Here is a 25,083-nt window from a genome sequence, read left to right as displayed (position 1 = left end):
CTGATGTTGAGTGCAAGGTGGTTGTTGTGGTACCACTCAACCAGCCAATCTGTCCCACTCGTATACGCCTCCTTGTCACCAATCGAGATTTTTACCAACAGCACTGGTGTCATCTGCAAGTCTATAGAAGGTATTTGAGCTGTGCCTCGCCCATACAGTTATGAGAATAGAAAATGCAGCGTACTGGGATAAGCATGCATCCTTGAGCTGTGCCAGTGATGGTTGTCAGCAAGGAGGAGCCCTTATCACTGATCTGATCTGACCTTAGTCTTCTGATGAGGAAATCAGGATCCGTTTGCAAAATTGAGGCACAGAGGCCCTGGGTTAAAAGCTTCGTGACTAATATTGAGAACTTGATGGTTTTGAAGGGTGAGCTATGATCGATAAACAGCAACATAAGTTTTGATGTTGCCCACGTGCTCCAAAGTAGAGTGGAGAGCCTGTGAAATTGCATCCATATTGCAGTGGGTCCAGGTTTTTGATCAGGCAGGAGTTCAGTCTAGCCATAACCTATCTCTTGAAACATTTCATTGTGGTACTTATGGGAGCTACTGGTCAATAGTTGTCTCGTCTGCTCTTCTTGGGCACTGGTATGATTGCTGCCCTTTTGGAGTGGGTGAGAACCTTAGATTGCTGCAGTGAGAGGTTGAAGATGTCCTTAAACACTGCAGCTAATTGGTTAGCACGGGCTTTCGGTACACTGACAAAGTACACCGTTGGGGTCTGTCACCTTGCAAGCATTCACCCTCTTAAAGGATGTTGTGATGTTGGCTTACAAGACACAGATCACAGGGTTGCCAGATATGGTGGGGATTTGCACAGGTGTAGTGTTATAGTCTTCCTTTCAACATGTGCATAAGATGTTGCCTGGTTCCCAGAAAAAGGTAGCAAACTTAAAAAGTTACCTTTCTTGAAATTAATCTTTCTTTCCCTTTCATAATTTAAAAAAAACTCATAAGGCAAACATAATAAATTTCTGTTAAATAACTGGCTTAAGCCAAATGGGATTTAATTTTTCTTGGTAGATTTAATTTAAATAGTTGTAAGTTGATTTTAATTAATGCTATTTACAGCATGAAAATTTATTGACAATGTTGAGTGTACTAAAAACCATGCAATATGAATAAAAAAATATAGCCTAAGACACAATTTTATACAAGACTTTGAAAGAAAACATTTTCTTACTAAGTGACGTGTGTGTGTGTGTGTGTGTGTGTGTGTGTGTGTGTGTGTGTGTGTGTGTGTGTGTGTGTGTGTCTGTTTTGTGAGCCTGTTGTCTGATACTCTCTTGAGTTCATTCCTTTGAACATCAAGTTCTTTTGACTTGTTTAAGCGAGATATAGAGATAGGTTTATGTAAAAACATTCTGCAGTTGATTAACTTGTCCTAATAGACTGAGAGAGTGTCCATCAGAGATGAATGTCTTGTGGCACCGGTGTGTCTACTGATTTGTACGTAGTTTGATCTCTTCTTGTTCACCCTCACCCAAGGACAATCTGGACTGGGGTCCAGTTTGTTCCTCCTCTCTCACTCTGAACAGCTGTTTGGTGCCCTGTTCAGTTTTGTTTTGCTTTAAATCCCTCTCCTCCCCTGATGTCCTCACTCCTTGTGCGACTTCAAGCTAGAGTCACGCTAACATGTAAAGCGGAGAGAACATGCCTGAGTGTCGCAGCGTGTATCCTTGTTCTTCTGCTGCCACAAAGGCAGAGTTGGGTTTACTATCACAAGAACATATTTGCACAGGTGTTATGAAAATATGACTTGCAGCAGAATCCGTGTCAGGTTTAATATCACCAGCATATGTAATGAAATCTGTTGTTTCTTCAGCTGCAATATATAATAGGAAAAAAACATGAATTACTGCAAGTATATGCAGTATAGCTGTTAAATGGTTAAATTAAGTACAGTAGTGCAAAAATAGAAATAAAAAAGTAGTGAAGTAGTGTTCATGGATTCAATGTCCATTCAGAAATGTAAGGGAAGAGGGGAAGAAGCTGTTCCTGAATCACTGAGCTTGTGTCTTCAGGCTCCTGCATCTCCTTCCTGATGGTAGCAATGAGAACAAGGAATGACCTGGATGATAGGGGTCCTTACTGGAAACAAACAGTCAACGTTTTGGGTCGAGACCCTTCGTCTGGGCCCGAAACATTGACTGCTCGTTTCCATGGATGCTGCCCACCCTGCTGAGTTCTTCCAGTGTGTTGTATGTGTTGCTTTGACCCCCAGCATCTGCAGAGTATTTTGTGTTTAGGGGTCCTTAATGACGGATGCCACATTTTTAAGGCACCGCTCTTGAAGCTGTTGTGGATACTACGGAGGCTAGTGCCCATGATGGAGTTGACTAAGTTTAAAACTCTCCACAGCTTATTTCGATCCTATGCAGTAGTGCTGCCCCCCCCCCCCCCATCCAAAAACGAGATGGCAATGCAGCCAGTTAGAATTCTCTCTATGGTACATCGGTAGAAGTTTGTCAGTATCTTTGGTAACATACCAAATCTCCTCAAACTCCTAATGAAATGTAGCCACTGTTGTGCTCTCTTTGTAGCTTCATAATATCATTTAAGCAGCATGCAGTGGAAAAAAATAAATTAAACATAAATTATGCACTATTTTTCATAAGAAAGAACATCAACTGAACATTAAAACAAAGCCTATTGTCATGCAGAGTGGTCATATGATTGCTGTACTGAGGTAGTGATTATGGTTGTGCTGGTCAGTTCAAGAATTAAATTGTTAAGGAGAAGCAGCTGTTCTGGAACGTGGCGGTGTGGGACTTTTGGCTTCCTGCCTGACAGTAGCAGTGAGAAGATGGCACAGCCTAGATGGTGGGGATCTTAGACGATTGGTGTTGCCTCCTTGAGGCAGCAGCTCCTGTAGATACTACCGATGGTGGGGAGGAATGTGCCGGTGATGTATTGGGCAGCAACCACGACTCTTTGGAGCTTCTCGTGTTCCTGCACATTCAGGTTACCGTACCAGACCATGATGCAACCGGTCAGGATACTTTCAGCACTGCACCTACAGAGGTTTGTTGGTGCAGATTGGGTGGAGATGGAGCTACAGTCGCAAAATTGAACAGCCAAATTAGGTGAAGGGATAAACACTTAAAAGGATCTTTCAGAATTCAAATCTGATGTGCACTGTGTTTGCATAATTAAATATCTTACTTTAAAGCTGGACATTACCTTTAATTGTTCTGGTTACCAGAATTATGCAAACACAGTGCACGTCAAATGATTGGGCTGATTATATTGGAAACAAAGGATGGATTTTGATTGATGGAGGTAGTACCTCAACACTTTCCCCACCACTAGACTGTAAGACCATAATTAGGCCATTCAGCCCATTGAGTCTGCTCCTTCACTGATTTATTATTCCTCCCAACCCTGTTCTCCTGCCTTTTCCCCTTAAACTTTGACACCCTGACTAATCAAGAACCTATTAAACTCCGATTTAAATACACCCAGTGACTTGGCTCCACAGACGTATGTGGTTAGGGATTCCCACAGATGCTTCATCCTCTGGCTAAAGAAATTTCTCCTTATCTCTGTTCTAAATGGAGGTCCCTCTATTCTGAGGATATGCCCTCTGGTCCTAAACTCCTCTCAACGTCCACTCTATCGAGGCCTGTTGATAATCACTAGGTTTCAGTGAGGTTCCTCCCCACCTCCCATTCTTCCAAACTCCAGAAAGCCATCAAATGCTCCTCATACATTAACCCTTTCATTCTTGGGAACCTAATATTTTACTAAAGAGCAATGCTCCAGAGATGAGAACGACAAAGAGGTAGTCACGGGAGGCTGAGGAGCAGCTACATAAAGCGTTGAGTCAGTGGACTGGGCTGTGTTCAAGGTCTCAGCAGAGGATCTGAACCAGCACACCACGGCTGTCACAGATCTTATAAAAACAACCGTAGGCGAGTGTGTTCCCACAAAATCATTCAGCGTCTTCCCTAACCAGAAGCCCAAGATGAACCAGATCAGTGGCATTCAATTTTGGCGTCTAAGTTAAATACAAGAGGTCTAGGTATGACCTCTGGAAAGCCACCCCATGTATGAAGTGGCAATTCCAGATTATACTTGAATCACTGGAGGATGTTCAACAGCTGTGGCAGGGCTTGAATGCAGTCACATCATACGAAGTGAAACCAAGCGACTTTGGTGCCACAAGGCTTTGCTGCCAGATGAGCTCAATGGCTTTTATGATCACTTTGACCATCAAAGTATGGAAGTACCTTCACAAACTCCCACATCGCCTTGTGACCCGTGATTTCAGTCGCTGGGGCTGACGTGAGAGTATCCTTCAGGAGGATGAACCCATGGAAAGCATCCAGTCCAGACAGGTTGCCTGGCTGAGTACTAAAATCCTGTACAGGTGAATAGCTGGAGAGTTCACTGAGATCTTTAACTTCTCGCTTTGACAGTCTGATGTACCCACCTGCTTCAAGCAGGCCTCAGTTGTACCGGTAAGACAAACTTGGTGACATGCCTCCCTGCTTCCTCAACCCTACCTGCCCCTCCACCTATCTTCATATTGTTTGCAAACTTGGCCTCAAAGCCATTAATTATCAAACCAAATCTGACCGAGTGGCAGAGGACCCCTGGACTGAATGCTGGATGGCTTACACGTGTTACTGTCTTGGTGTTACAGATGTAATGGTATGTGAGCACAAATTCGATAAACTGGAATGGAGTGTTGGCAAGTGCAAGGGTTATCTGGAGCAGATCTGTGGATGGATTGAACAATTTATTCATTTTGCCTGACTCTTTAATAAGAAAACTCATTGAACTGGGGCACCTGAATGCACACAGACACACAAGAAGCTGCAGATACTGGAAACACAAAACCAAAACGATGAAGGAACTCATCAGGTCAGGCAGCATTCATTGTGGGGAATGAACAGTTGAATTTTCAGGCCTGATCAGTTCATCGGGTCTGGGATTGTGCATGTGCAGAAAATGGTGGAGGAATTCAACAAGTCAGGCAGCATCTATAGGGAGGAATAAACAGTGGCTGTTTGGGGCTGAAACCCTTCAACAAGAGTTTCAGTGGTGGCAAGTGTTTTGAATCCTGATGAAGGATTTCGGCCTGAAATTCCGGCTGTTTATTCCCCTGCATGGATGCTGCCTGACCTGCTGAGTCCCTCCAGCATTTTGTATGTGTTACTTTGGATTTCCAGCATCTGCAAAACCTCTTCTGTTTATAGATTATGATTAGGTGAAACAGGACATACGGGGAGTGATAGTATCCAGATGAGAGTATCTTTGCCTTAAAGAGGTGCTTTTTGTGTGTGTGTGGGTGAGTGTATGTGTAGAAGTTCTGAAATATTATGTGAAAAAGGCATGGTTTTGCCACTTTTTGGAAAGAAAGCCTTGAAAAGTCCCTCCTTGCATCAGGATGTAAATTTTCCACATATATTGCATCTACCTTCTGCTCTCTTTTGCTTCCACTCGGTTATGAATTGCTTTCGTTAAAACCCTTGTGCATCATATTTTCATTATGAGACGTTAACTCCACTTCTCTCTCCACGGGCACGGTGCATCCCCAACACTTTATTTATTCCAGATGGCCAGTGTCTGCAATGTTGTATTTATTTTCTGGAGGTTTTGGACTCACTGTTGCATTCAATTGAAAATTGTTTTCTTTTGGTGTCCCATCAGATCAAGACGTTGAAGCGACATGGGCGAACGCTCTGCTCCACCGTGCCAGAGAACGCAAGGAGGGAAGCTAAGAGCTTGCTCGTCACTGAAGTAAGAGAGCAGCAATCAGTTGTACATTCAGCCAGGGAGTTGGCTAGCTTGTTATTGCATCTATAAATACTTTAACCTACTCTCTGCAGTCAGCTATATTTTTTGTTTGACATGGTGCACGTTCACTTCATTAGACGAAGTTGCCTAAGAAGTCTGTTGTCAGAGTAAAATTTATTATTTAAATGCATTTATTTGAGTGTAGAAGATTAAGGGTTGATCTGTTCAAGATGTCTTGAGGATTGGACAAGGTGCGTGGAGTGAAACTGCCTCCTCTCTTGAGGGTGCAGAAGGAAATGTTCAGGACGTGGTTGGGAGGAAATAATAGATTAGCACACCACAAGGACAGGCCTGTCAGCCCACAATATCTGTGCTGACCATGGTACCAATCTAACCTCATCCCAACTGCCCGTACATGGTCCATATACCTCTATTTCTGGCCTGTTTATGTGTCCGCCTAAATGCCTTTTAGAACTGCAATCGCATCTGCTTCTGCCACTTCCCCTGGTCGCCCATTCCAAGCACCCACCAATTTCCCTGTAAGCTTAAAATTTACCGTAGACGCTTCCTTAAACTCGTTCCCCCCTCACCTTCAGTTGGGGTGGCGTATCGCAGTGGGTTAGGGTAACGCTTTACATTGCCAGTGATCGGGTTTCGATTCCTGTAAGGAGTTTTTATATTCTCCCTGTGGCTGTCGGGGAGTCACAGTGGCTGTTTTCCCAAATTCCAAAGACGTATGAGTTAGCGTTAGTAAGTTGTGCTGTGTTGGCTATGGAAGCATTGCCCCTGCACAGCCTCAGACTGTGTTGGTCATTGACATGAGAAACTCATTTCAGTGTGTGTTTCAATGTACACGTAACAAATAAAAGCTAGTTTTATCTTTTCTGTTTACACCCTGACTAACTACTGTACATCTCTCATAATTTTATATACATGTATTACGTCACCTCTCAGCCTCCATATTAAATAATTCAAGTTTGTCCTTATGGTTGATTCTCCATTCCTGTCAGCATCCTGATGAACCTCTCTTGTATTCCCTTCAAATCCTCTACATCCTCCTTATGGTGTGGTGACCGTAACTACACACAGTCCTGCACTGACTTTCCCCGTGGCCTATTCTCCCCATAATTTCCTCACCATCCCTCATCCACTGTGGAGACTCCATCAGGGACACAGTTTACAGCAGCCAGTTAACTCGCAGTCACTGGGATGTGAAAGGAAGCCAGAGCACTCAGGGAAAGCCGACACAGTCACTGGGAAACGGTGCAAACTCCACGCAGTCAGTGCTGCAGATCAGGACCGAACCTGATCCTCCTTACTAGCTCCACAAATCACCTGCATCGACACCCCATTTGACAAGATAGAGCATGGACTTGTTTACTGAGATGTTGAGAAGACCAGCGGGTCAGAATTCAGGACCAACTTGTTCCTGTGAGGAAGAGAGACAGAGCTAGAATAATGTTCCATTATTCAAGAAGGAAACCAGGGATAATCCTGGAAGCTATAGACTGGTAAGACTTCCTGTATACTGGGATTAGTCAGTCGTCCCTGTCCCATCTGCAACTGGTCCAGGATACCATAACCAGGCTCCTGACAGGTGCCCGGAAGAGGGACCGTATTACTCCTATCCTGGCCTCCCTCCACTGGCTGCCAGTATGGTTCAGAATTGATTTTTAAGATTTTCCTGTTTGTTTATAAAGCACTAAATGGGCTGCCCCCCTTATATCACAGACCTTCTAACCCCTTATTCTACTTCCAGGGCCCTCAGGTCGGTTGACTTGGGTTCCTGGCTGTCCCACGATCGAAATTTAAGCTCAGGGGTGATCACGCCTATGCTTTTGCAGCCCCTAGACTGTGGAACAGCATTCCCCTCCCTATCAGATCTGCCCCTTCCATCGACTTTTAAATCCAGGCTCTTAAAGCCACTTACTTGATGTGGGTGATTTTTGGCTTGTGCCTAGGCCCTTGTGTTGTTTCTTTTGTGCCTATAAGCTGTTTGCCTTGTTGGTTATGTCTGCGTTGCTTGTATTTGTGATTTTAGCTATCTGCTCTGATCTGTACCGCAATTTGGTCAAACTGGGTTGTTTTTAAATGTGATATAAATAAACTTGACTTGATTTGATTTGACATCCATGGTAGGGAAGTTATGGGAGAGAATTCATAGGGATGGGATTTATGAGCATTTGGAAAACCATGGTCTAATTAGAGAAATCACAGCTTTGTGTAGGGCAAGTCATGCCTTATTAACTTGATTGTTTTTTGACAAGGTGACGAGGGTGATTGATGAGGACGGAACTGAATGTTGTCTACATGGATTTTAGTAAGCCATTTGACAAGGCCCTTCATGGGAGACACATCCAGAAGATTAATATGCATGGGATCCATGGCCGTTTTAGTTCTGAACTGGCCTGCCCATGGGTAGTGGTGGAAGGAACTTAGTCTAGCTGGAAGTCTGTGATTATTGGTGTTGTGCAGGTATTTGTACTGGGACCTCTGCTGTTTGTGATTTATATAAATGACCTGGATGAAAATGTACAATAGATGGGTGGATGAGTAAGTTTGCAGAAGATATGAAGATTGATTGTGTTGTGGTTAGCATAGCAGGCTGGCAAAGAATACAACGCAATATAGAGATGAGAAACCTGCTGGAAATCCAAAGCAACACACTGAAAATGCAAGAGGAACTCAGCAGGTCAGGCAGCATCTGTGGAAGTGAATGAACAGTTGACATTTTGGGCTGAGACCCTTCTTCAGGACTAGAAAGGAAGGGGGAAGATGCCAGAGTAAAAAGGTGGGGGAGGGGAATGAGGATAGCTAGAAGCTGATAGGTGAAGCTAAGTGGGTACGAATAACAAAGTGCTGGAAAGAAAGGAATGCGATAGGAGAGGAGAGTGGACCAAAGGAGAAAGGGAAGGAGGAGAAGACCCCAGGAGAGGTGATAGACAGGTGAGAAGAGGTAAAGGGCAGCCTTAACGGTGATAGTTCCTCATGTTCTTACCTATTAATCCATGAGCCTCCGCATCCAACACATCATTCTCTGCAACTTCTGCCATCTCCAAAGGGATCTCACCACCGATCATATCTTTGCCCCCCCACCACCTGTTTTCTGCAGGAATTTCCCCCTCCATGATTTCTTTGTCCATTTGTCCCTTCCCACTAATCTCCCTCCTGGCACTTATCCCTGCTAGCAGCCAAAGTTCACCTCCTCCCTCACCTTACACAGGGCCCCAAGCAGTCCTTCCAGGTGAGGCAACACTTCCCCGTTGAAGATGCTGGGGATCGTCTGTTGTATCTGGTGCTCCTGATGCGGCCTCCTTTAAATTGGTGAGACCAGTCGAAAATTGGGGTACCGCTTCATCGGGACCTCCACCCCATCCGGCCAAAGCAGAACTAGCTGGTGGCCAAACATTTTAATTCTGGTTCCTATTTCTGTTCTGACATGCTAGTTCACGACCTCCTCGTGCCTCAAATGAGGCCACCCTCAGGGTGGAGGAGTAACACCTTATATGCCATCTGGGTATCCTCCGTCCTGGTGGCATGAATATCGATTTCTCTTTCCAATTTAAAAAATTATGGAGTTGTACACAGTTCTGGTCACCCAATTATTGGGAAGAGGTTGAGGCTTTGGAGAGGGCGCAGGAGAGGTTTTACCAGGATGCTGCCTGGTTTAGAGGGCATGTGCTATAATGGGAGGTTGGACAAACTTTGGTTGTTGTCTCTAGAGCAGTGGTGGGGGAGTGGAGATCGAATAGAGGTTTTTAAGATTACGAGAGGGGTAGATAGACAATATCTCTTTCCCAGGGTTGAAATGTCTAATGCCATTGGGCATGCATTTAAAATGGGGGGGTAATTTCAGAAGAGATGTGAGGGGCAAGTTTTATTTTACACAGAGAGTTGCAGGTGCCTGGAATGTGCTACCTTGGGTGATGGTAAAGGCAGATACCGAAGGGACTTTGAAGTGACATGAATGTGAGGCAAATGGAAGGATATGGACAATGTGTAGGCAGAAGAGATTAGTCTAGTTGGCCATTTGATTACGAGTTTAATTGGATTGGTACAGCTTTGTGGGCCAAAGGTCCTGTTCCTGTGCTGTACTGTTCAGTGTTCTTTGTTCGATGGTTGGGACGGGAGGTGTTTGCGAATTTAATCACAAAAGGAAATGAAGTGTATGTAGGTTTAGGAAGCTGAATTCAGACAGAGCCTTTGAGGAATGAAAATGAAAGGGGAGACAGGGCAGGAAATGTTCAGTGAGCAGGATGAAAGAGAATCCCAAGGATTTTCATACTTACAGTACATGATAAACGAGGGGAGAGGGAAGGACTGATCAGAATCAGATTTAATATCACTGACATATGTCGTGAACTTTGTTTTGTGGCAGCATTACAGTGCAATACATAAAAATACTATAAATTAAAATAAGAAATCTCTGTATTAAAAATTAAATAAGTGGTGGAAAAAAGGTGCCAAATAGTGAGGTAGTGTTCATGGGTTGGTTCATTGCTCGTTCAGAAATCCGATGGCGGAGGGAAAGAAGCTGTTCCTGAAACGTTGAGTGTGTGCCTGTAGGCTTTTGTACCTCCTCTCTGGTAGAGTTAGTAAGAAGACAGCACGTACTGGGTGATGGGGTTCCTCAACGATGGATGCTGCCTTTTTGAGGCATCGCCTTTTGAAAGATGTCCTTGATGTCACGGAGGCTTGTTCCCACGATGGAGCTGGCTGAGTTTACAGCCCTTTGCAACTTATTTTAGTAGCCTCTCCATACCTGATGGTGATGCAGTCAGTTAGAATGCTCTCCATGGTGCATCTGTAGAAATATGCTAGACCCCTTGGGGACAAAGGAAGGAATTTACGCCTGGAGCTGGAAGTGGGGGCGAGATAGTAAGCAAATACTTCACATCAGTATTCACCGAGGAGAAGGACGGAGGATAGTGTGATCAGGGAGAGAGATGCTAATATTCTAGGGCATGTTGATAGCAAAGAGATGGTGTTGGGGCTCTTGAGAAGATTAAGGTGAGAAAGACCCCACGGCCTATTGTGATCTATCCCAGATCATTGAAAGGGCCAAGAGAGGGGATTGCTGTGGCCTTGACAGAGATCTTTGTGTCCACTTTAGGCACAGGCGAGGTCCCTGAGGACCGGGAAACAGCCAGAATTGTTCATTCACAAACAAGAGAAAATCTGGAGATGCTGGAAATCCAAGCAACACACGCAAAATGCTGGAGGAACTCAGCAGACCAGGGAGCATCTATGGAAAAGAATAAACAGTTGACGTTTCGGGCTGAGACCCTTCACCAGAGCCAATCCTGATGTGCAGTTCGATGTGCAGGCTTTAGGGAGAGTGCAGATGAGGTTCACCAAGATGTTGCTTAGATTGGAAAGTACTCACTATGAGGAGAAGTTGGACAGATTTGGATTATTTTCTCTGGAGCATTGAAAGCTAAGGGATGAGTCGAAGTTATGAGAGACATCGTTAGGTTAGAACGTCTGAGTGTTTTTCCCAGAGTGGAAATGCTGGACACTGGAAACAACTATAATGTAAGAGGGGCAGTGTTTAAAGGTGACCTGTGAGGCATTTGTTTTTACGGAGAGATTGGTAGGTGCCTGGAAAGTGGTGGAAGATGGTAAGATAGCAACATGTAAGAGGCACTTAGACACACATGACACACAAACAGACTGAATGGAGGGATACAGACAAGATTCTGGCAGATTTGGTCACTTTGGCACAGATATCATGAGCTGAAGAGTCAGTTCTAATGCTGCTCGGTTCTCTGTTCTTTGTTCTGAATATCTGGGGAAATTCCAAGGGCAACTTTAGATCTTGGTTTATCCACAAGTAGTTTTGTTTTATGAAAACATTGATGGATATTGTACAGGAAGCAGAATTAAGGTGGGAATAATGATGCTGTTCTGATGCATCAGGTTTTTAATGAAATAGTGCTTATACATCTGTCAGTGCTATGAAGGCAGTACTGTGTGTGTTGTGAGGCTTGCTGTGTAGAAACCAGACCTAGAGGTAGAAAGCTTGATACAAAGTTCCACTGAAACAATTTTCCTTTGGTTGGAATCTTTCCTGTTTATCTCACCGCTTTCATAATTAAACAAAAAGCTTAGGGTGGATTGAAAGTTGATTATTTGGACTGAAGAGTTTGGGGAATTTTAGACTTTGGGAGTGTCTTGCCGCAAAGCAGTGGAGGGTGGTGGGGGTTGGGGGGGGGGTGTGATGGTTGACACGTGCAAAACTGGTAGTGTGAACAGGATAGATTGTTTTTCCAAGAGCAGAGATTCAAAGCAAAGGGAGTGAAGACAAGGGCGGTGTGGGATCTTAAAAGCTTCTTGAGGCAGAAACCCAGACATTTTAATTAGTCTGACCCCTTGAGGAACCATGGCCTGTTGGCATTGGCAAGTGGGATTAGTCCCTGAGGACAGCTCTATAAAATCATACTGCATGGGAAAAAGCTATATGACTATAAGACATAGGAGCAGTATTAGGCCATTCAGCCCATCAGGTGTGCTCTCCTATTCAATCATTGCTCATTTATTATCCTTCTCAGCCCCATTCTTCTGCATTCTTTCTGTAAGTTTGACACCCTGACTAACCAAAAACCTGTCAGTCTCCATGCTGAACATTAAGCAGCATTTACACCACTCCCGATTTCATTCTCCCCACATTCCAGATTGGACGATTCACCCATACAACATACAACGATTAATTAACCAACCGACCTGCATGTATTTGGGGTGTGGCAGGAAACTGGAGTACCCGTGGGCATACCCCACACAGACAGCACCCGAGGTCAGGATTGAACCTGGATCTGTGGAGCTGTGAAGGAGCGACTCTACCAGCTGCGTTACTGTGCCTTTCTCCAACCAGCATTAATGAGATGGGTCAAATTACCCATTCACTCCTGTAAATGTTTACGAACTTCATCATTCGGTGGGAAATGACTATGTTGGTGGCTTTCATTAAAAGGATCAGAAATTCTTGAAATTATTAGGTGCAGGAAAAAATAATTTCAGAAGTTAATTCCAGGGCTTTGATCTGGTACTGAAGCGTTGACAATAGATTTACTTCAGTTTTGTTGTCATGACATGTTTGTGAAACTGGTTTTGCTGCTCTGCGCAGAGAGGGGAGCCTGGAAAATTCTCCACTCTCACACTAAATGCTGGAGGAACTTCGCGGTCAGACAAAGTCTTAATAAACGGTTTATAGTTTGGGCTGAGACCCCTCCTCAGGACTGGAGGGAAGGGTAGTGGTTAGCGAGATGCTCTTACAGCTCGGAGAATTCCGGCGCTGTCTGTGAGGAGTTTGTGTATTCTCCCTTCAACTGCGTGGCTTCTCTCCAGATCCTCTGTTTCTCCCTCAGTCCAAACAGTCTCCCACACCAGTTAGTAGTTTAATTGGACATTGTGAATTGTCCTGTGATTGATGATAGCATCCGTCTTTCTCAAAGGACAATGGGAATATGATGTGTGTTCTGGGTCAAGCCTGGGTGGAAGGTATGGAGATCCTGAGAGGCCCAGTCATCAAGATTCTCCCGCTTGGCCGCACAAGAGTAGTCCAAAGGAAAGCGAAGCAATACGTTTGCCGTCAGCTTGGCTGCAGGAGCTGCTGGAAGGATGTTAGTGGCATCCACCTGCCCTAGGATCTCCACTCTGGATCTGCTGTCTGGGTTTACTCCCACAGCCTTCGTCTCTCCCGACGCTGCCCACAAGGCCGTGGGGCTATTTACCCGTAGCTGTGGATCTGGTTCGCGGGCGCCAGGCGCCGGTGTGCAGGGGCCAGACCTCCGCCCCGTCCTCTGTAGTTCGGCCCGAGTCCGAAGGGTGTTCAATTTCCCTGTGTTGCCAGCGAGGAGGCACCACACAGTGCTTGCAACAAGCACTGTACCCACTCCACAGCCACACCTGATGCATCACAACAGCCTTTCGACACGCATCCTGTGATTATGCTCGTGTTAAACAGGTAGTTTGCTGAGCGGTGTGCTGGTTGGGTTGGATGACAAGCATTTCTCTTGCACCGATCTTTTTTTTTCCTGGTGATTGCTCATCGTACAGCGTGTCTTGGTCAACTGAAGCCCGGCGGAGCCCATCCCTCTCCAGGTTCTTTTTTACGAGGTCGAGTTGCTAGCTCGACACTCAACCCAGGCATAGATGGAGAGCATGCAAGGGAGCTGGCCGGATTCGAACTCGGGACCTCTCGCCCCGAAGTCCAGTGCTGATGCCACCAGCCAGCACTGTATTGCAAAATAAAATAAGAAGGTGGGGGAGAGGAAGATGTATAAGCTGGCAGGTGATGGGTGAAACCAGGTGAGGGAGAAGGTGGGTGGGTGAGGGAGGGGATGAAGTGAGAAGCTGGGAGGTGATAGGTGGAAGAGTTAAAGGGCTGAAGAAGGAGGAATCTGATTGGAGAGGAGAGTGGACCATGGGAGAAGGGGTTACTAGAGGGTGCTGATGGGCAGATGAGGAGAAGAGTAAAGGGCAAGAACAGAACCAGTATGGGGAACGGAAAAAAAGAGAAGGGGGAGGAGGTGAAATTACCAGAAGTTAGAGAAATCGATGTTCAGGTTGGAGGTTACCCAGACGGAATATGAATGGTTGCTCCTCCTGTGTGTCTTTTCTGTTTGTTTTTGTTTGAGAACCTATTTCAGTTTCCAAACAGTTACTAAAGAAATTTTTCACCTTCTTCTTGAATCATCTTCTTGAATGTTAATATAAACACACCAGTTGTTATGGTTTGGCTGGCAGCCTTCCTGCAGATTCGGGAGCACTCAGGGTTAATGTGGGGAGTTGATGCATGATGTGGCAATGAATTTGAGAGCTCGGAATAATCTCTCCATTGATTTACAGTGGAACCCGCTGGACTTGAAAAGCATGTTCCAAAATAAAATTCTTGACCTGATCAGAGTTTTGGAATTCTTTACATAGTGCATAAAATTCTTAAATGACTCACTTCCGAATATTTAATACAGTAAGGTAGCTATAGAATTTATACTGTGTTTCTTGCACCTCCCTGCTTCCAGCCCCAAGGAATTTCCATATCCTTGCAGTCTGCCATATTCATATTCTGAGTTCTGTGTTTTGGTGGTTATCACCCTGCCTTTGCACCTTTCTGCCTCCACCTCTGTCTGAGCCCTCTCCATTATAGCTCAGTGAGACACCTATGAGGTCCTTGGGATATTTCATTATGTTAAGATGCTATATAAGTGTGAGGTTGCTGGGGAGGTATCACAGTCCACTGAAGGGGTCAGATTCCAGCAAGTTGGAAAGCAAAAACATCTGATTTTCCTTTCATGCAATCTCTTGGCGTCCTGGAGAGACGCAGCGTGGAAACCAGACCCTCGGTCCATTAAATCCAGACTGACGTTCATCCTCTCATTTACCCTAAACCCACATTAATCCCATTTTTATTCTTCCCACACTCCCATCCAAATCTCAGCCCCTCCCCCAGATTCCACACATAGGAGAACCCACAGCAGCCAATTAACCTATCAACCCTCTTGACTTTGGGATATGAGGGAAAACGGGGACACTCGGGCAGGAAATGCAAACTCCACACCAACAGCAGTAAGGTCAGGATTGAAGCTAGGTGCCTAGTCCTGTGAGGCAATGGTTCTACTCACTGTGCTGTCTTCCTGGAGGCTTCACTCAAGAAACTTAACTCCAACCACCACCTTTATTCACCTGGTGATTTGGTTATAGAGTCATACAGCACTGAGGTAAGGCCTTCAGACCAACTGGTTCATACCAACTAAACTAGTTTGGCCTACATTCCTCTAATACTTTCCTGTCCACATGCCCTTTCTATGTTGTTAATGTACCTACCTCAAACACTTGTCCTGGTAGCTCATTCCAAATGCTGACCTTCATCTGGGTTAAAAAGTTACCCCTTGTGTTTCTACTGAATCTCACCCCTCTCAAGAAAGGCAGTGGAGATAACCCAGGAAATTGTAGACCAGTGAGTCTTACTTCAGTGGTGGGCAAGTTGTTGGAGAAGATCCTGAGAGGCAGGATTTATGAGCATTTGGAGAGACATAATCTGATTAGGGATAGTCAACATGGCTTTGTCAATGGCAGGTTGTGCCTTACGAGCCTGATTGAAGTCTTTGAGGATGTAACAAAATGAATTGATGAAGGGAGAGCAGTGGATGTAGTGTATATGGATTTCAGAAAGGCATTTGATAAGATTCCCCATGCAAAACTCATTCAGAAAGTAAGGAGGAATGGGATCCAAGGAGATCTTGCTTTGAGGATCCAGAATTGGCTTGCCCTCGGAAGGCAGAGGGTGGTTACAGATGGTTTGTATTCTGCATGGAGGAAGGTGACCAGTGGTGTTCTACAGGGATCTGTTCTGGGACCCCTCCTCTTTGTGACTTTTATAAGTGACCTGGATGAAGAAGTAAAAGGGTTGGTTAGTAAATTTGCTAATAGCACCAAATTTGGGGGTGTTGTGGATAGTCTGGAGGGTTGTCAGAGGTTACAGCAGAACATCGATAGGATGCAGAACTGGGCTGAGAATTGGCAGATGGAATTCAATGCAGGTAAGTGTGAAGTGGCTCATTTTGATAGGTCAAGATTGAAGACAGAATATAATATGATAAGACTTGGCAGTGTGGAGGATCAGAGAGATCTTGTGGTCTGTGTCCATAGGACGCTCAAAGCTGCTGCACAGATTTGACAGTGTTGTTGAGAAGGCATATGGTGTGTTGGCCTTCATCAACTGTGGGATTGAGTTCAAGAGCCATGAGGTAATGTTACAGCTATATAAGACCTTGGTCAGACCCCAGTTGGAGTACTGTGCGCAGTCCTGGTCACCTCAGTATAGGAAGGATGTGGATACTATGGAGAGAGTGCAGAGGAGATTTACAAGGATGTTGCCTGGACTTGGAGGGCTTACCCTATAAGAATAGGTTGAGTGAACTTGTCTTTTTCTCCTTGGAGTGATGGAGGATGAGAGATCACCTGATAGAAGTGTATAAGATGATGAGAGGCATTGATCATGTGGATAGCCAGAGCCACGTAACAAACCAGTTCTTGATTCCCCAACCCTGGGGGAAAAAAGAGTTCATTCTATCTCTGCCTCTTATGAATCAGAATCAGGTTTAATATCACCAGCATGTTGTATTTGCGGCAGCGGTACATTGCCATACGTGGGAATAAAGACAGTAAATTAAAGGAAAAGTAGAGGTTTATATCAGTTAAATAAGCAGTGCAAATATAAAAATAAAAAAAGTAGTGAGGTAATGTTCATGGGTTCAGTGTCCTTTCAGAAAGTGGATGGCAAAGAGGAAGAAGCTGTACCTGAATAGTTCAGTGTGTGCCTCCTTCTTGATGGGAACAATGATAGCGACCCCTTGGTAATGGGGGTCCTTAGTGATGGATGCCACCTGTATTTTGAGGCATTGTTCCTTGAAGATGCCCTGGATACTACGGAGACTAGTGGCCAAGATGGCTGACTAAGGTTACAGCTCTCTGCAGCTTACTTAGATCCTGTGCAATAGCCAGACAGTGATGCAGCCAGTTAGAATGCCCTCCACAGTGTAACTGTAGAAATCTTTGAGAGTCTTTGGTGACGTTCCATCTCCTCAAACTCTGAATGAAATATAGTCACTATCATTCCTTGTTCGTATCTACATCGACATGTTGGGTCCAGGATAATTCCTCCGAGATACTGACACGCAAGAACTTGAAATTGCTCATTCTTTCTGCTTCTGACCCCTCTAAGAGGACTGGTGTGTGTTCCCCCGATTCTCATTCTGAAATGTCTCAAAATAAATTGACAGAAGTGATGGGGAAAAAAAAATCTGACCCAAGCCACGTGAGGGTGTATTAGGTCAGTACCGCAAGTTAAGCTATTAGGCAAGCATCCAGATGCCGGAATGTTTGATCCAGAGACAAAAGTTCAAAATCCACCCCAGCAGCTGGAAAAAGTTATACTGCACTAATTGAATAAATCTGGAGTTAAAAGCCATTCTCAGCAATGGTCACCCTAAAGCAAATGGATTGTTGCAAAGGCCCATCTGGTGCTCGAGTATCCTTTCGCTCAGCCATCCTTCGCCAGGTAGTTCAGGACCGGCTTTGCCAGCGAAGCCCACCCCCACACGAAAGGCATTGGTCAAAGAAGTCAGGGGGCAGGGTGGGAGGGAAGCCTCAGATTGTGGCAACTGAACATACCGAGAGAGAGAGAGAGAGGGAAGAAAACCTATCCAGATTCATTTGATAGGTGAATGTTGTCTGGCTGCCATTTTCTTTTCCTTCCTTTCAGGAGCAGTTTAATCCAACCATGTTGGTGTGATCCCATATTGTGCCCAAGCAAACACTATGTCGAGCTGTTGAATGAGAGATCAGTGTTTCAACACAAGAACACTGTTCAAACATTAGATGTCAAAAATATCATGGCATTGAGTTAAATTGAGCAAAATGCCTTTGATTGACAGTAAGGGCTGGCACTACCCCTTCAGAGGAGTTTCGGTTGAAGAGGAGCAGTTACGTAATACTCTACTTGCTGTAGTTCTGGGATAATTGACAGAAGATGCCGCAAGTGTTCGGAGTTCCTTGTTGGGGTCAAAGTACAGTAATCCTACAGTGTGAGCAATAAATCCAGCAGGTAATTCAGGAGAGCACCCTTTTCCTGCAGAGTGAGGAGAATGTGGAATCCTCTCCCACAGGGAGGAGTTGAGGTGGATGGAGAAACTGGAAAAACACCAGAGGAAGAGGGGTGGAAAGAGATGGTGTTCTGTGAAGTACGTTTAAAATTAAAGTCACTTCTAACTTTGTGGGAGACCACAGTCCAGTGGTCATGCCTTAGTTATGATGTCATTGCTTTGTAAACTAGGAAATTGGTTCAGTATTGTTGGGTGAACTGAGGTATCGTAAAAAGCTTGACCTGCATACTGTTCACATAGATCGATTCATCACAACAGTACATTGAAGCAGAACAAAGTAAAATAACAGAATGCGGAATTAAGCATAACAGCGACAGAGAAAGCGCTCTGCAGGTAGACAATAAGGCACAAAACCATAACAAGGTAGATCATGAGGTCGAGAGCCAGGGAGCCATTCAGTAGTCTTATAACAGTGGGTAGAAGCTGTCCTTCAGCTTGGTGATACATACTTTCAGGTTTATTTGTATCTTCAGCCTGGTGGAGAGGGGGGAAGAGAGGACGTCTTTAATTATGCTGGCTGCTTGATTATGGAGGCATTGGGAAGAGTAAAAAGAGTCCGTGGAAGGGAAGTTGGTTTGCCTAATGTATTGAGTATGCTTATTCCTGTACTCCTGGAGTTGCTTGCCGAGATAACAGTCTTTCTCCATTGTTCTTCATGAACTCTGCAAATTGCTTGGTCTTACTGAAGAAGATTATTGTCATGTCTGATTAATGCCTTGGCTTAAGCAGCTGATTGAAATTTTCTGATTCAAATGCTCTAGAACATCAACACACACAAAATGCTGGTAGAACACAGCAGGCTAGGCAGCATCTATAGGGAGAAGCGATGTCGGCGTTTCGGGCCGAGACCCAACGTCGACATTGCTTCTCCCTATAGATGCTGCCTAGCCTGCTGTGTTCTACCAGCATTTTGTGTGTGTTGTTGTTTGAATTTCCAGCATCTGCAGATTTCCTCGTGTTTGCTCTAGAACATGATGGCTTATGGATATTGCTAACATGGCCAAGATTTATTGCCCATCTCTAAAAGCACTTGAGGAGGTTGTCCTGCACCACCACCTTGATCTGGTGCTTCCTGTTATGTTGGAGAGGGATTTCCAGAAATTGGACCCACCAGTGATGTAGGGACACTGATGTACTTCCACATTGGGACGGCCGCTGACTTGACGGTGGTGGTCCCTGCACCTGCTGCCTTTGGTAACAGCTTCGGGAAATAATGTCAGTGTGGATGGGCAAATAACCACAGTGCATTTTGTAAATGGTACACACAGTGGGTGCTTGATGGCCAGCACAGACTTGGTGGGCTGAAGGACCTGTTTCCTCTCCATGATCTGGCTATGATAAGTTTTCACTTAATGCACAGCAGCAGGTGGACCCAGAGCTGTGGCCCTTCACCAAACAACACTTTCACCCCTACAACAATGAAGCGGCGATCCTCATTGTCCTGGATGTCTGCTCTGCTCTGCAGTCAAGCACAGTATCCAAGCGGTTGTACTCGTGTTAGCATTAGTAGATTGTAATTTGGATTTACAGTATCTTAGAGTTATACAACACAGAAACAGGCTCTTCAGCCCAAGTTGTCCATGCTAACCAAGAGGCCGACCTAAGCTGGCCCCCAATTAGTCAGCATTTGGCCCGTATCCCAATGAACTTTCCCTATTCACGAACCTGTCTGTATCTTTTGAACATTGTAGTTGTAGCCACCTTTACCACTCCTAGAGCAGTATAGAAACTTGTCCTTCAGATCCCCTTTAAATCAGATGTGAGCACACTCTTAACCAAATAGATGCACACACTCACGTGGAAATAAATGTCTTCATCTGGATGACTAATATTTTATTAACCATCCAACCTAAAGTAATAGACTTTCAAAGAACGCTGCCTGAACTGCAGTGCAGTTTGTAAATGGTACCCTGGGTGCTTGATGGCCAGCAAGGTTTCTGTGCATCATCAAGCACATGTTACCTTCTTCCACCATCCCAATAGTTGTACCTATAGGGTTGGCACAGTAGCATAGTGGTTAGCACAAAGCTTTACAGTACCAAGGACCCAGGTTCAACTCCTGCCGCTCTCTGTAAGGTATGTCCTCCCTGTGACCGTGTGGATTTTTTTCCGGGTGAAACATAGAAAGACAACAGCACAATACAGGCCCTTTGGCCCACAAAGCTGTGCTGAACATGCCCTTACCTTAGAAATTACCTAGGGTTACACATAGCCCTCTGTTTTTCTGTGCTCCATGTACCTGTCCAGGAGACTCTTAAAAGACCCTATCGTATCCGCCTCCACCACCGTTGCCGGCAGCCCATTCCACACACTCAATACTCTGTGTAAAAAAAACTTCCCCCTGACATCTCCTCTGTACCTACTTCCAAGCACCTTAAAACCGTGCCCTCTCGTGCTAGCCATTTCAGCCCTGGGAAAAAGCCTCTGACTATCCACATGATCAATGCCTTTTATCATCCTATACACTTCTATCAGGGTCACCTTTCATCCTCCATCGCTTCAAGGAAAAAAGGCCGAGTTCACTCAACCCATTTTCATAAGGCATGCTCCCCAATCCAGGCAACATCCTTGTAAATCTCCTCTGCACCCTTTCTATGGCTTCCACATCCTTCCTGTAGTGAGGCGACCAGAACTGAGCACAGTACTCCAAGTGGGGTCTGACCAGGGTCCTATATAGCTGCAACATTACCTCTCGGCTCCTAAACTCAATCCCACGATTGATGAAGGCCAATGCACCGTATGCTTTCTTACGCACAGAGACAAACTGCGCAGCAGCTTTGAATGTCTTATGGACTCAGACCCCAAGATCCCTCTGATCTTCCACACTGCCAAGAGTCTTACCATTAATACTATATTCTGCCATCATATTTGACCTACCAAAATGAACCACGTCACATCTATCTGGGTTGAACTCCAGCTGCCACTTCTAAGCCCAGTTTTGCATCCTATCAATATCCTGTTGTAACTTCTGACAGCCCTCCACACTATCCACAACACCTCCAACCTTTGTATCATCAGCAAGTTTACTAACCCATCCCTCCACTTCCTTATCCAGGTCATTTATAAAAATCACAGAGAGTTGTGGTCCCAGAACAGATCCCTGAGACACTCCACTGGTGACCGACCTCCATGCAGAATATGACCCGTCTACAACCACTCTTTGCCTTCTGTGGGCAGGCCAGTTCTGGATCCACATAGCAATGTCCCCTTGGATCCCATGCCTCCTTACTTTCTCAGTAAGCCTTGCATGGGGTACCTTGTCAACTGCCTTGCTGAAATCCATAAACACTACATCTACTGCTCTACCTTCATCAAAGTGTTTAGTCACATCCTCAAAAACTTCAATCAGGCTCGTAAGGCATGAACTGCCCTTTACAAAACCATGTTGACTACTCTTAATCATGTTATGCCTCTCCAAATGTTCATAAATCCTGCCTCTCAGGATCTTCTCCATCAACTTAACAACAACTGAAGTAAGACTCACTGGTCTATAATTTCCTGGGCTATCTCTACTCCCTTTCTTGAATAATGGAACAACATCCGCAACCCTCCAATCCTCCCGAACCTGTCCTGTCCCCATTGATGATGCAAAGATCATCGGCAGAGGCTCAGCAATCTCCTCCCTCGCCTCCCACAGTAGCCTGGGGTACATTTTGTCCTGTCCCGGTGACTAATCCAACTTGATGCTTTCCAAAAGGTCCAGCACATCCTCTTTCTTAATATCTACATGTTCAAGCTTTTCAGTCCACTGTAAGTCATCCCTACAGTCGCCAAGATCCTTTTCCATAGTGAATACTGAAGCAAAGTATTCATTAAGTACCTTTGCTATCTCTTACAGTTCCATATACACTTTTCCACTGTCACACTTGATTGGTCCTATTCTCTCATATCTTATCCTCTTCCTCTTCACATACTTGTAGAATGTCTTGGAGTTTTCCTTAATCCTGCCCGCCAAGGCCTTCTCATGGCCCCTTCTGGCTCTCCTAATTTCTTTCTTGAGCTCCTTCCTGCTAGCCTTATAATCTTCTAGCTCTCTATCATTACCTAGCTTTTTGAACCTTTCGTAAGCTCTTCTTTTCTTCTTGACTAGATTTACAACAGCCTTTGTACACCATGGTTTCTGTACCCTACCATCCTTTCCCTGTCTCATTGGAATGTACCTATGCAGAACTCCACGCAAATATCCCCTGAACGTTTGTCACATTTCTTCCATACATTTCTCTGAGGACATCTGTTCCCAATTTATGCTTCCAGGTTCTTGCCTGATAGCCTAATATTTCCCCTTACTCCAATTAAACACTTTCCTAACTTGTCTGTTCCTATCCTTTTCCAATACTATGGTAAAGGAGATAGAATTATGATCACTATCTCCAAAATGCTCTCCCACTGAGAGACCTGACACCTGACCAATGCCAGATCAATACCAGATCAAGTACAGCCTCTCCTCTTGTAGGTTTATCTACATATTGTGTCAAGAAATCTTCTTGACACATCTAACAAACTCCACCCTATCTCAACCCCTTGCTCTAGGGACATGCCAATCGATATCTGGGAAATTAAAATCTCATACCACAACAACCCTTTAATTATTACACCGTTCCAGAATCTGTCACCCTATCTGCTCCTTGATGTCCCTGTTACTATTGGGTGGTCTATATAAAAACAATACCCAGTAGAGTTATTGACCTCTTCCTATTCCTAACTTCCACCCACAGAGTCTCCGTAGACAATCCCTCCATGACTTCCTCCTTTTCTGCAGCTTTGACACTATCTCTGATCAACAGTGCTATGCCTCCACCTCTTTTGCCTCCCTCCCTGTCCTTTCTGAAACATCTAAAGCCTGGCACTCAAAGTAGCCATTCCTGCCCCTGAGCCATTCAAGTCTCTGTAATGGCCACAACAACATAGCTCTAAGTACTGATCCACGATCTATGCTCATCTGCTTTGTTCATAATACTCGTTGCATTAAAATAGACACTTGGTGCTGGTGGTTTCCTCCCACAGTTCAAAGACGTACCAGTTGCTAGGTTAATTGTTCATTGTAAATTGTTCCATAATTAGGCTAGGGCTTGGGTTAGATCAGGAGTTACTGGGCAGTGTGGCTTGAAGGGCCTACTCCTGGCTGTATCTCAATAAATAAGTAAACACCAGGCAGCAATGGCTTTCAGCTTCCCATGAAGTGAAAATTAATCTCCAGAACATTGCATTGAGAATCACACACGTGCATTAAAACAATAAACCTTTTTTGCAATACTTTTGCTTCTTCGTTTGGGTTTGGGAAGTCAGGGATTGTTTGGCATTGAGCTAATGAATAGATATGGGAATACAGGTTGCTGTCTTTGAGGTAAGGATATCACGATGATGGACATGTCAGCGATCCAGCATTGGTTTTGAAGGGCCAAAGGGCCCATCCTAAAATCCCCAAGGATGTGGATAAGCATAGTTCACAGCCGACCTGCATCAGTTCATTCCACACAGACCCACTTCAGATCTATACTGACTCACTGCTCGGCTGGAATGTGGAAAGTTTCAGCATTGTGGTGCGTTAACAGCTCGTTAGTCCTGATTTCACAGAGCTGTAAATTCAGCCACTTGTATTGTTCAGTCAATGACATTAAACATGTTTAAATGTATTGTACCACAAACAATGATTACTGATTTACCACAGAAGATAATCTGGACCAGGATCAAAGGTTGCTGTTTGGGTAGCTTCCTGTTATTTACCCCAGCAGGAACCTTCCCTTACTGCCTCCCCAATTTGCTGTGGAAATCAGTCAGCCCACAGGCATTTCCGAATTTGGACCTGGCAGGTGGAGGCACTTGTTGGACTGTTGTGTACTGCACAGGCTTTGAAAGAGAGATTTGAATTTCTGAGCCTGCCTTGCCTGAACCTTGCAAAGTGTGTTGTAGCCACGTGCTCTTGGGAGGTAGGAAGTGCAGAAGCAAGGTCTCAAAATGAGTATGAGTTCAGGATAAGACCATCTGTTTCAGAACTGTCCATTCTAACGCAAACCTTAATGTCCATCAAGAGTCTACTCTTGGCCCCACATATTCCTTTTTCAGAGAGTCATAGAGTTGGACAGCACAGGAGAAGGCCCTTGAGCCTATGTGTGTCCATGCTGACCCAGAGGAATATTCAGTCCAATCCCATTACCCAACATTTGACCCATTCCTATAACTACTTACCACATCTTAAATGTCTCCAGTGTGCCTGCCTCACCCACTTCCTCTGGCAGCTGATTCCATATCCTTATCTCTGGCTATGTAAAAGTTGTCCCTCGGGTTCTGACTAAATTTTTCACCTCTAACCTTACAAGTATTAGAGTATTAACCTTGTTTTCAATTCCCTAACCTTGAACAAAATGATTGCTTATCTTATCTATGCTTATGATTTTAAATACCTCTATGAGATCATCCTTCAGCCTCCAGTGCTCCAAGGAGTACAGGTCCAGCCTGTCGAGCATCTCTCTGTAATTCATTCCCTCAAGTCCTGGCAGAACCCTTGTAAATCTTTTTTTTCCACTCTTTCCATTTTAATCACACCCTTCCTAAACATGGTGACCAAAACTGAACACCGTATTCCCAGGTGCAGCCTTGCCAATGCCTTGTAGATCACTGTATAACATTCTAACTTCTAGTGCCCCATTGATGAACGCCAGCATGCCAAAAGCTGC

General features: G+C 44.8%; 1 protein-coding gene across 1 annotated transcript in view; it reads left to right on the top strand.

Moving 5' to 3' along the window:
• Positions 1-25,083, top strand: part of dock9b (dedicator of cytokinesis 9b) — a 187,635-nt gene that overhangs the window by 74,282 nt on the left and 88,270 nt on the right. The window contains exon 3 of the mRNA XM_073028593.1: positions 5,661-5,750. Coding sequence (XP_072884694.1) covers positions 5,661-5,750 — 90 coding nt within the window. The remainder of the gene's footprint in view (positions 1-5,660; positions 5,751-25,083) is intronic.

Source organism: Hemitrygon akajei, chromosome 2, assembly GCF_048418815.1.
Source record: "Hemitrygon akajei chromosome 2, sHemAka1.3, whole genome shotgun sequence".
NCBI lineage: Eukaryota > Metazoa > Chordata > Chondrichthyes > Myliobatiformes > Dasyatidae > Hemitrygon > Hemitrygon akajei.
The sequence above is the reverse complement of the archived record's forward strand: the minus strand, read 5'-3'. Positions and strand labels throughout refer to the sequence as shown.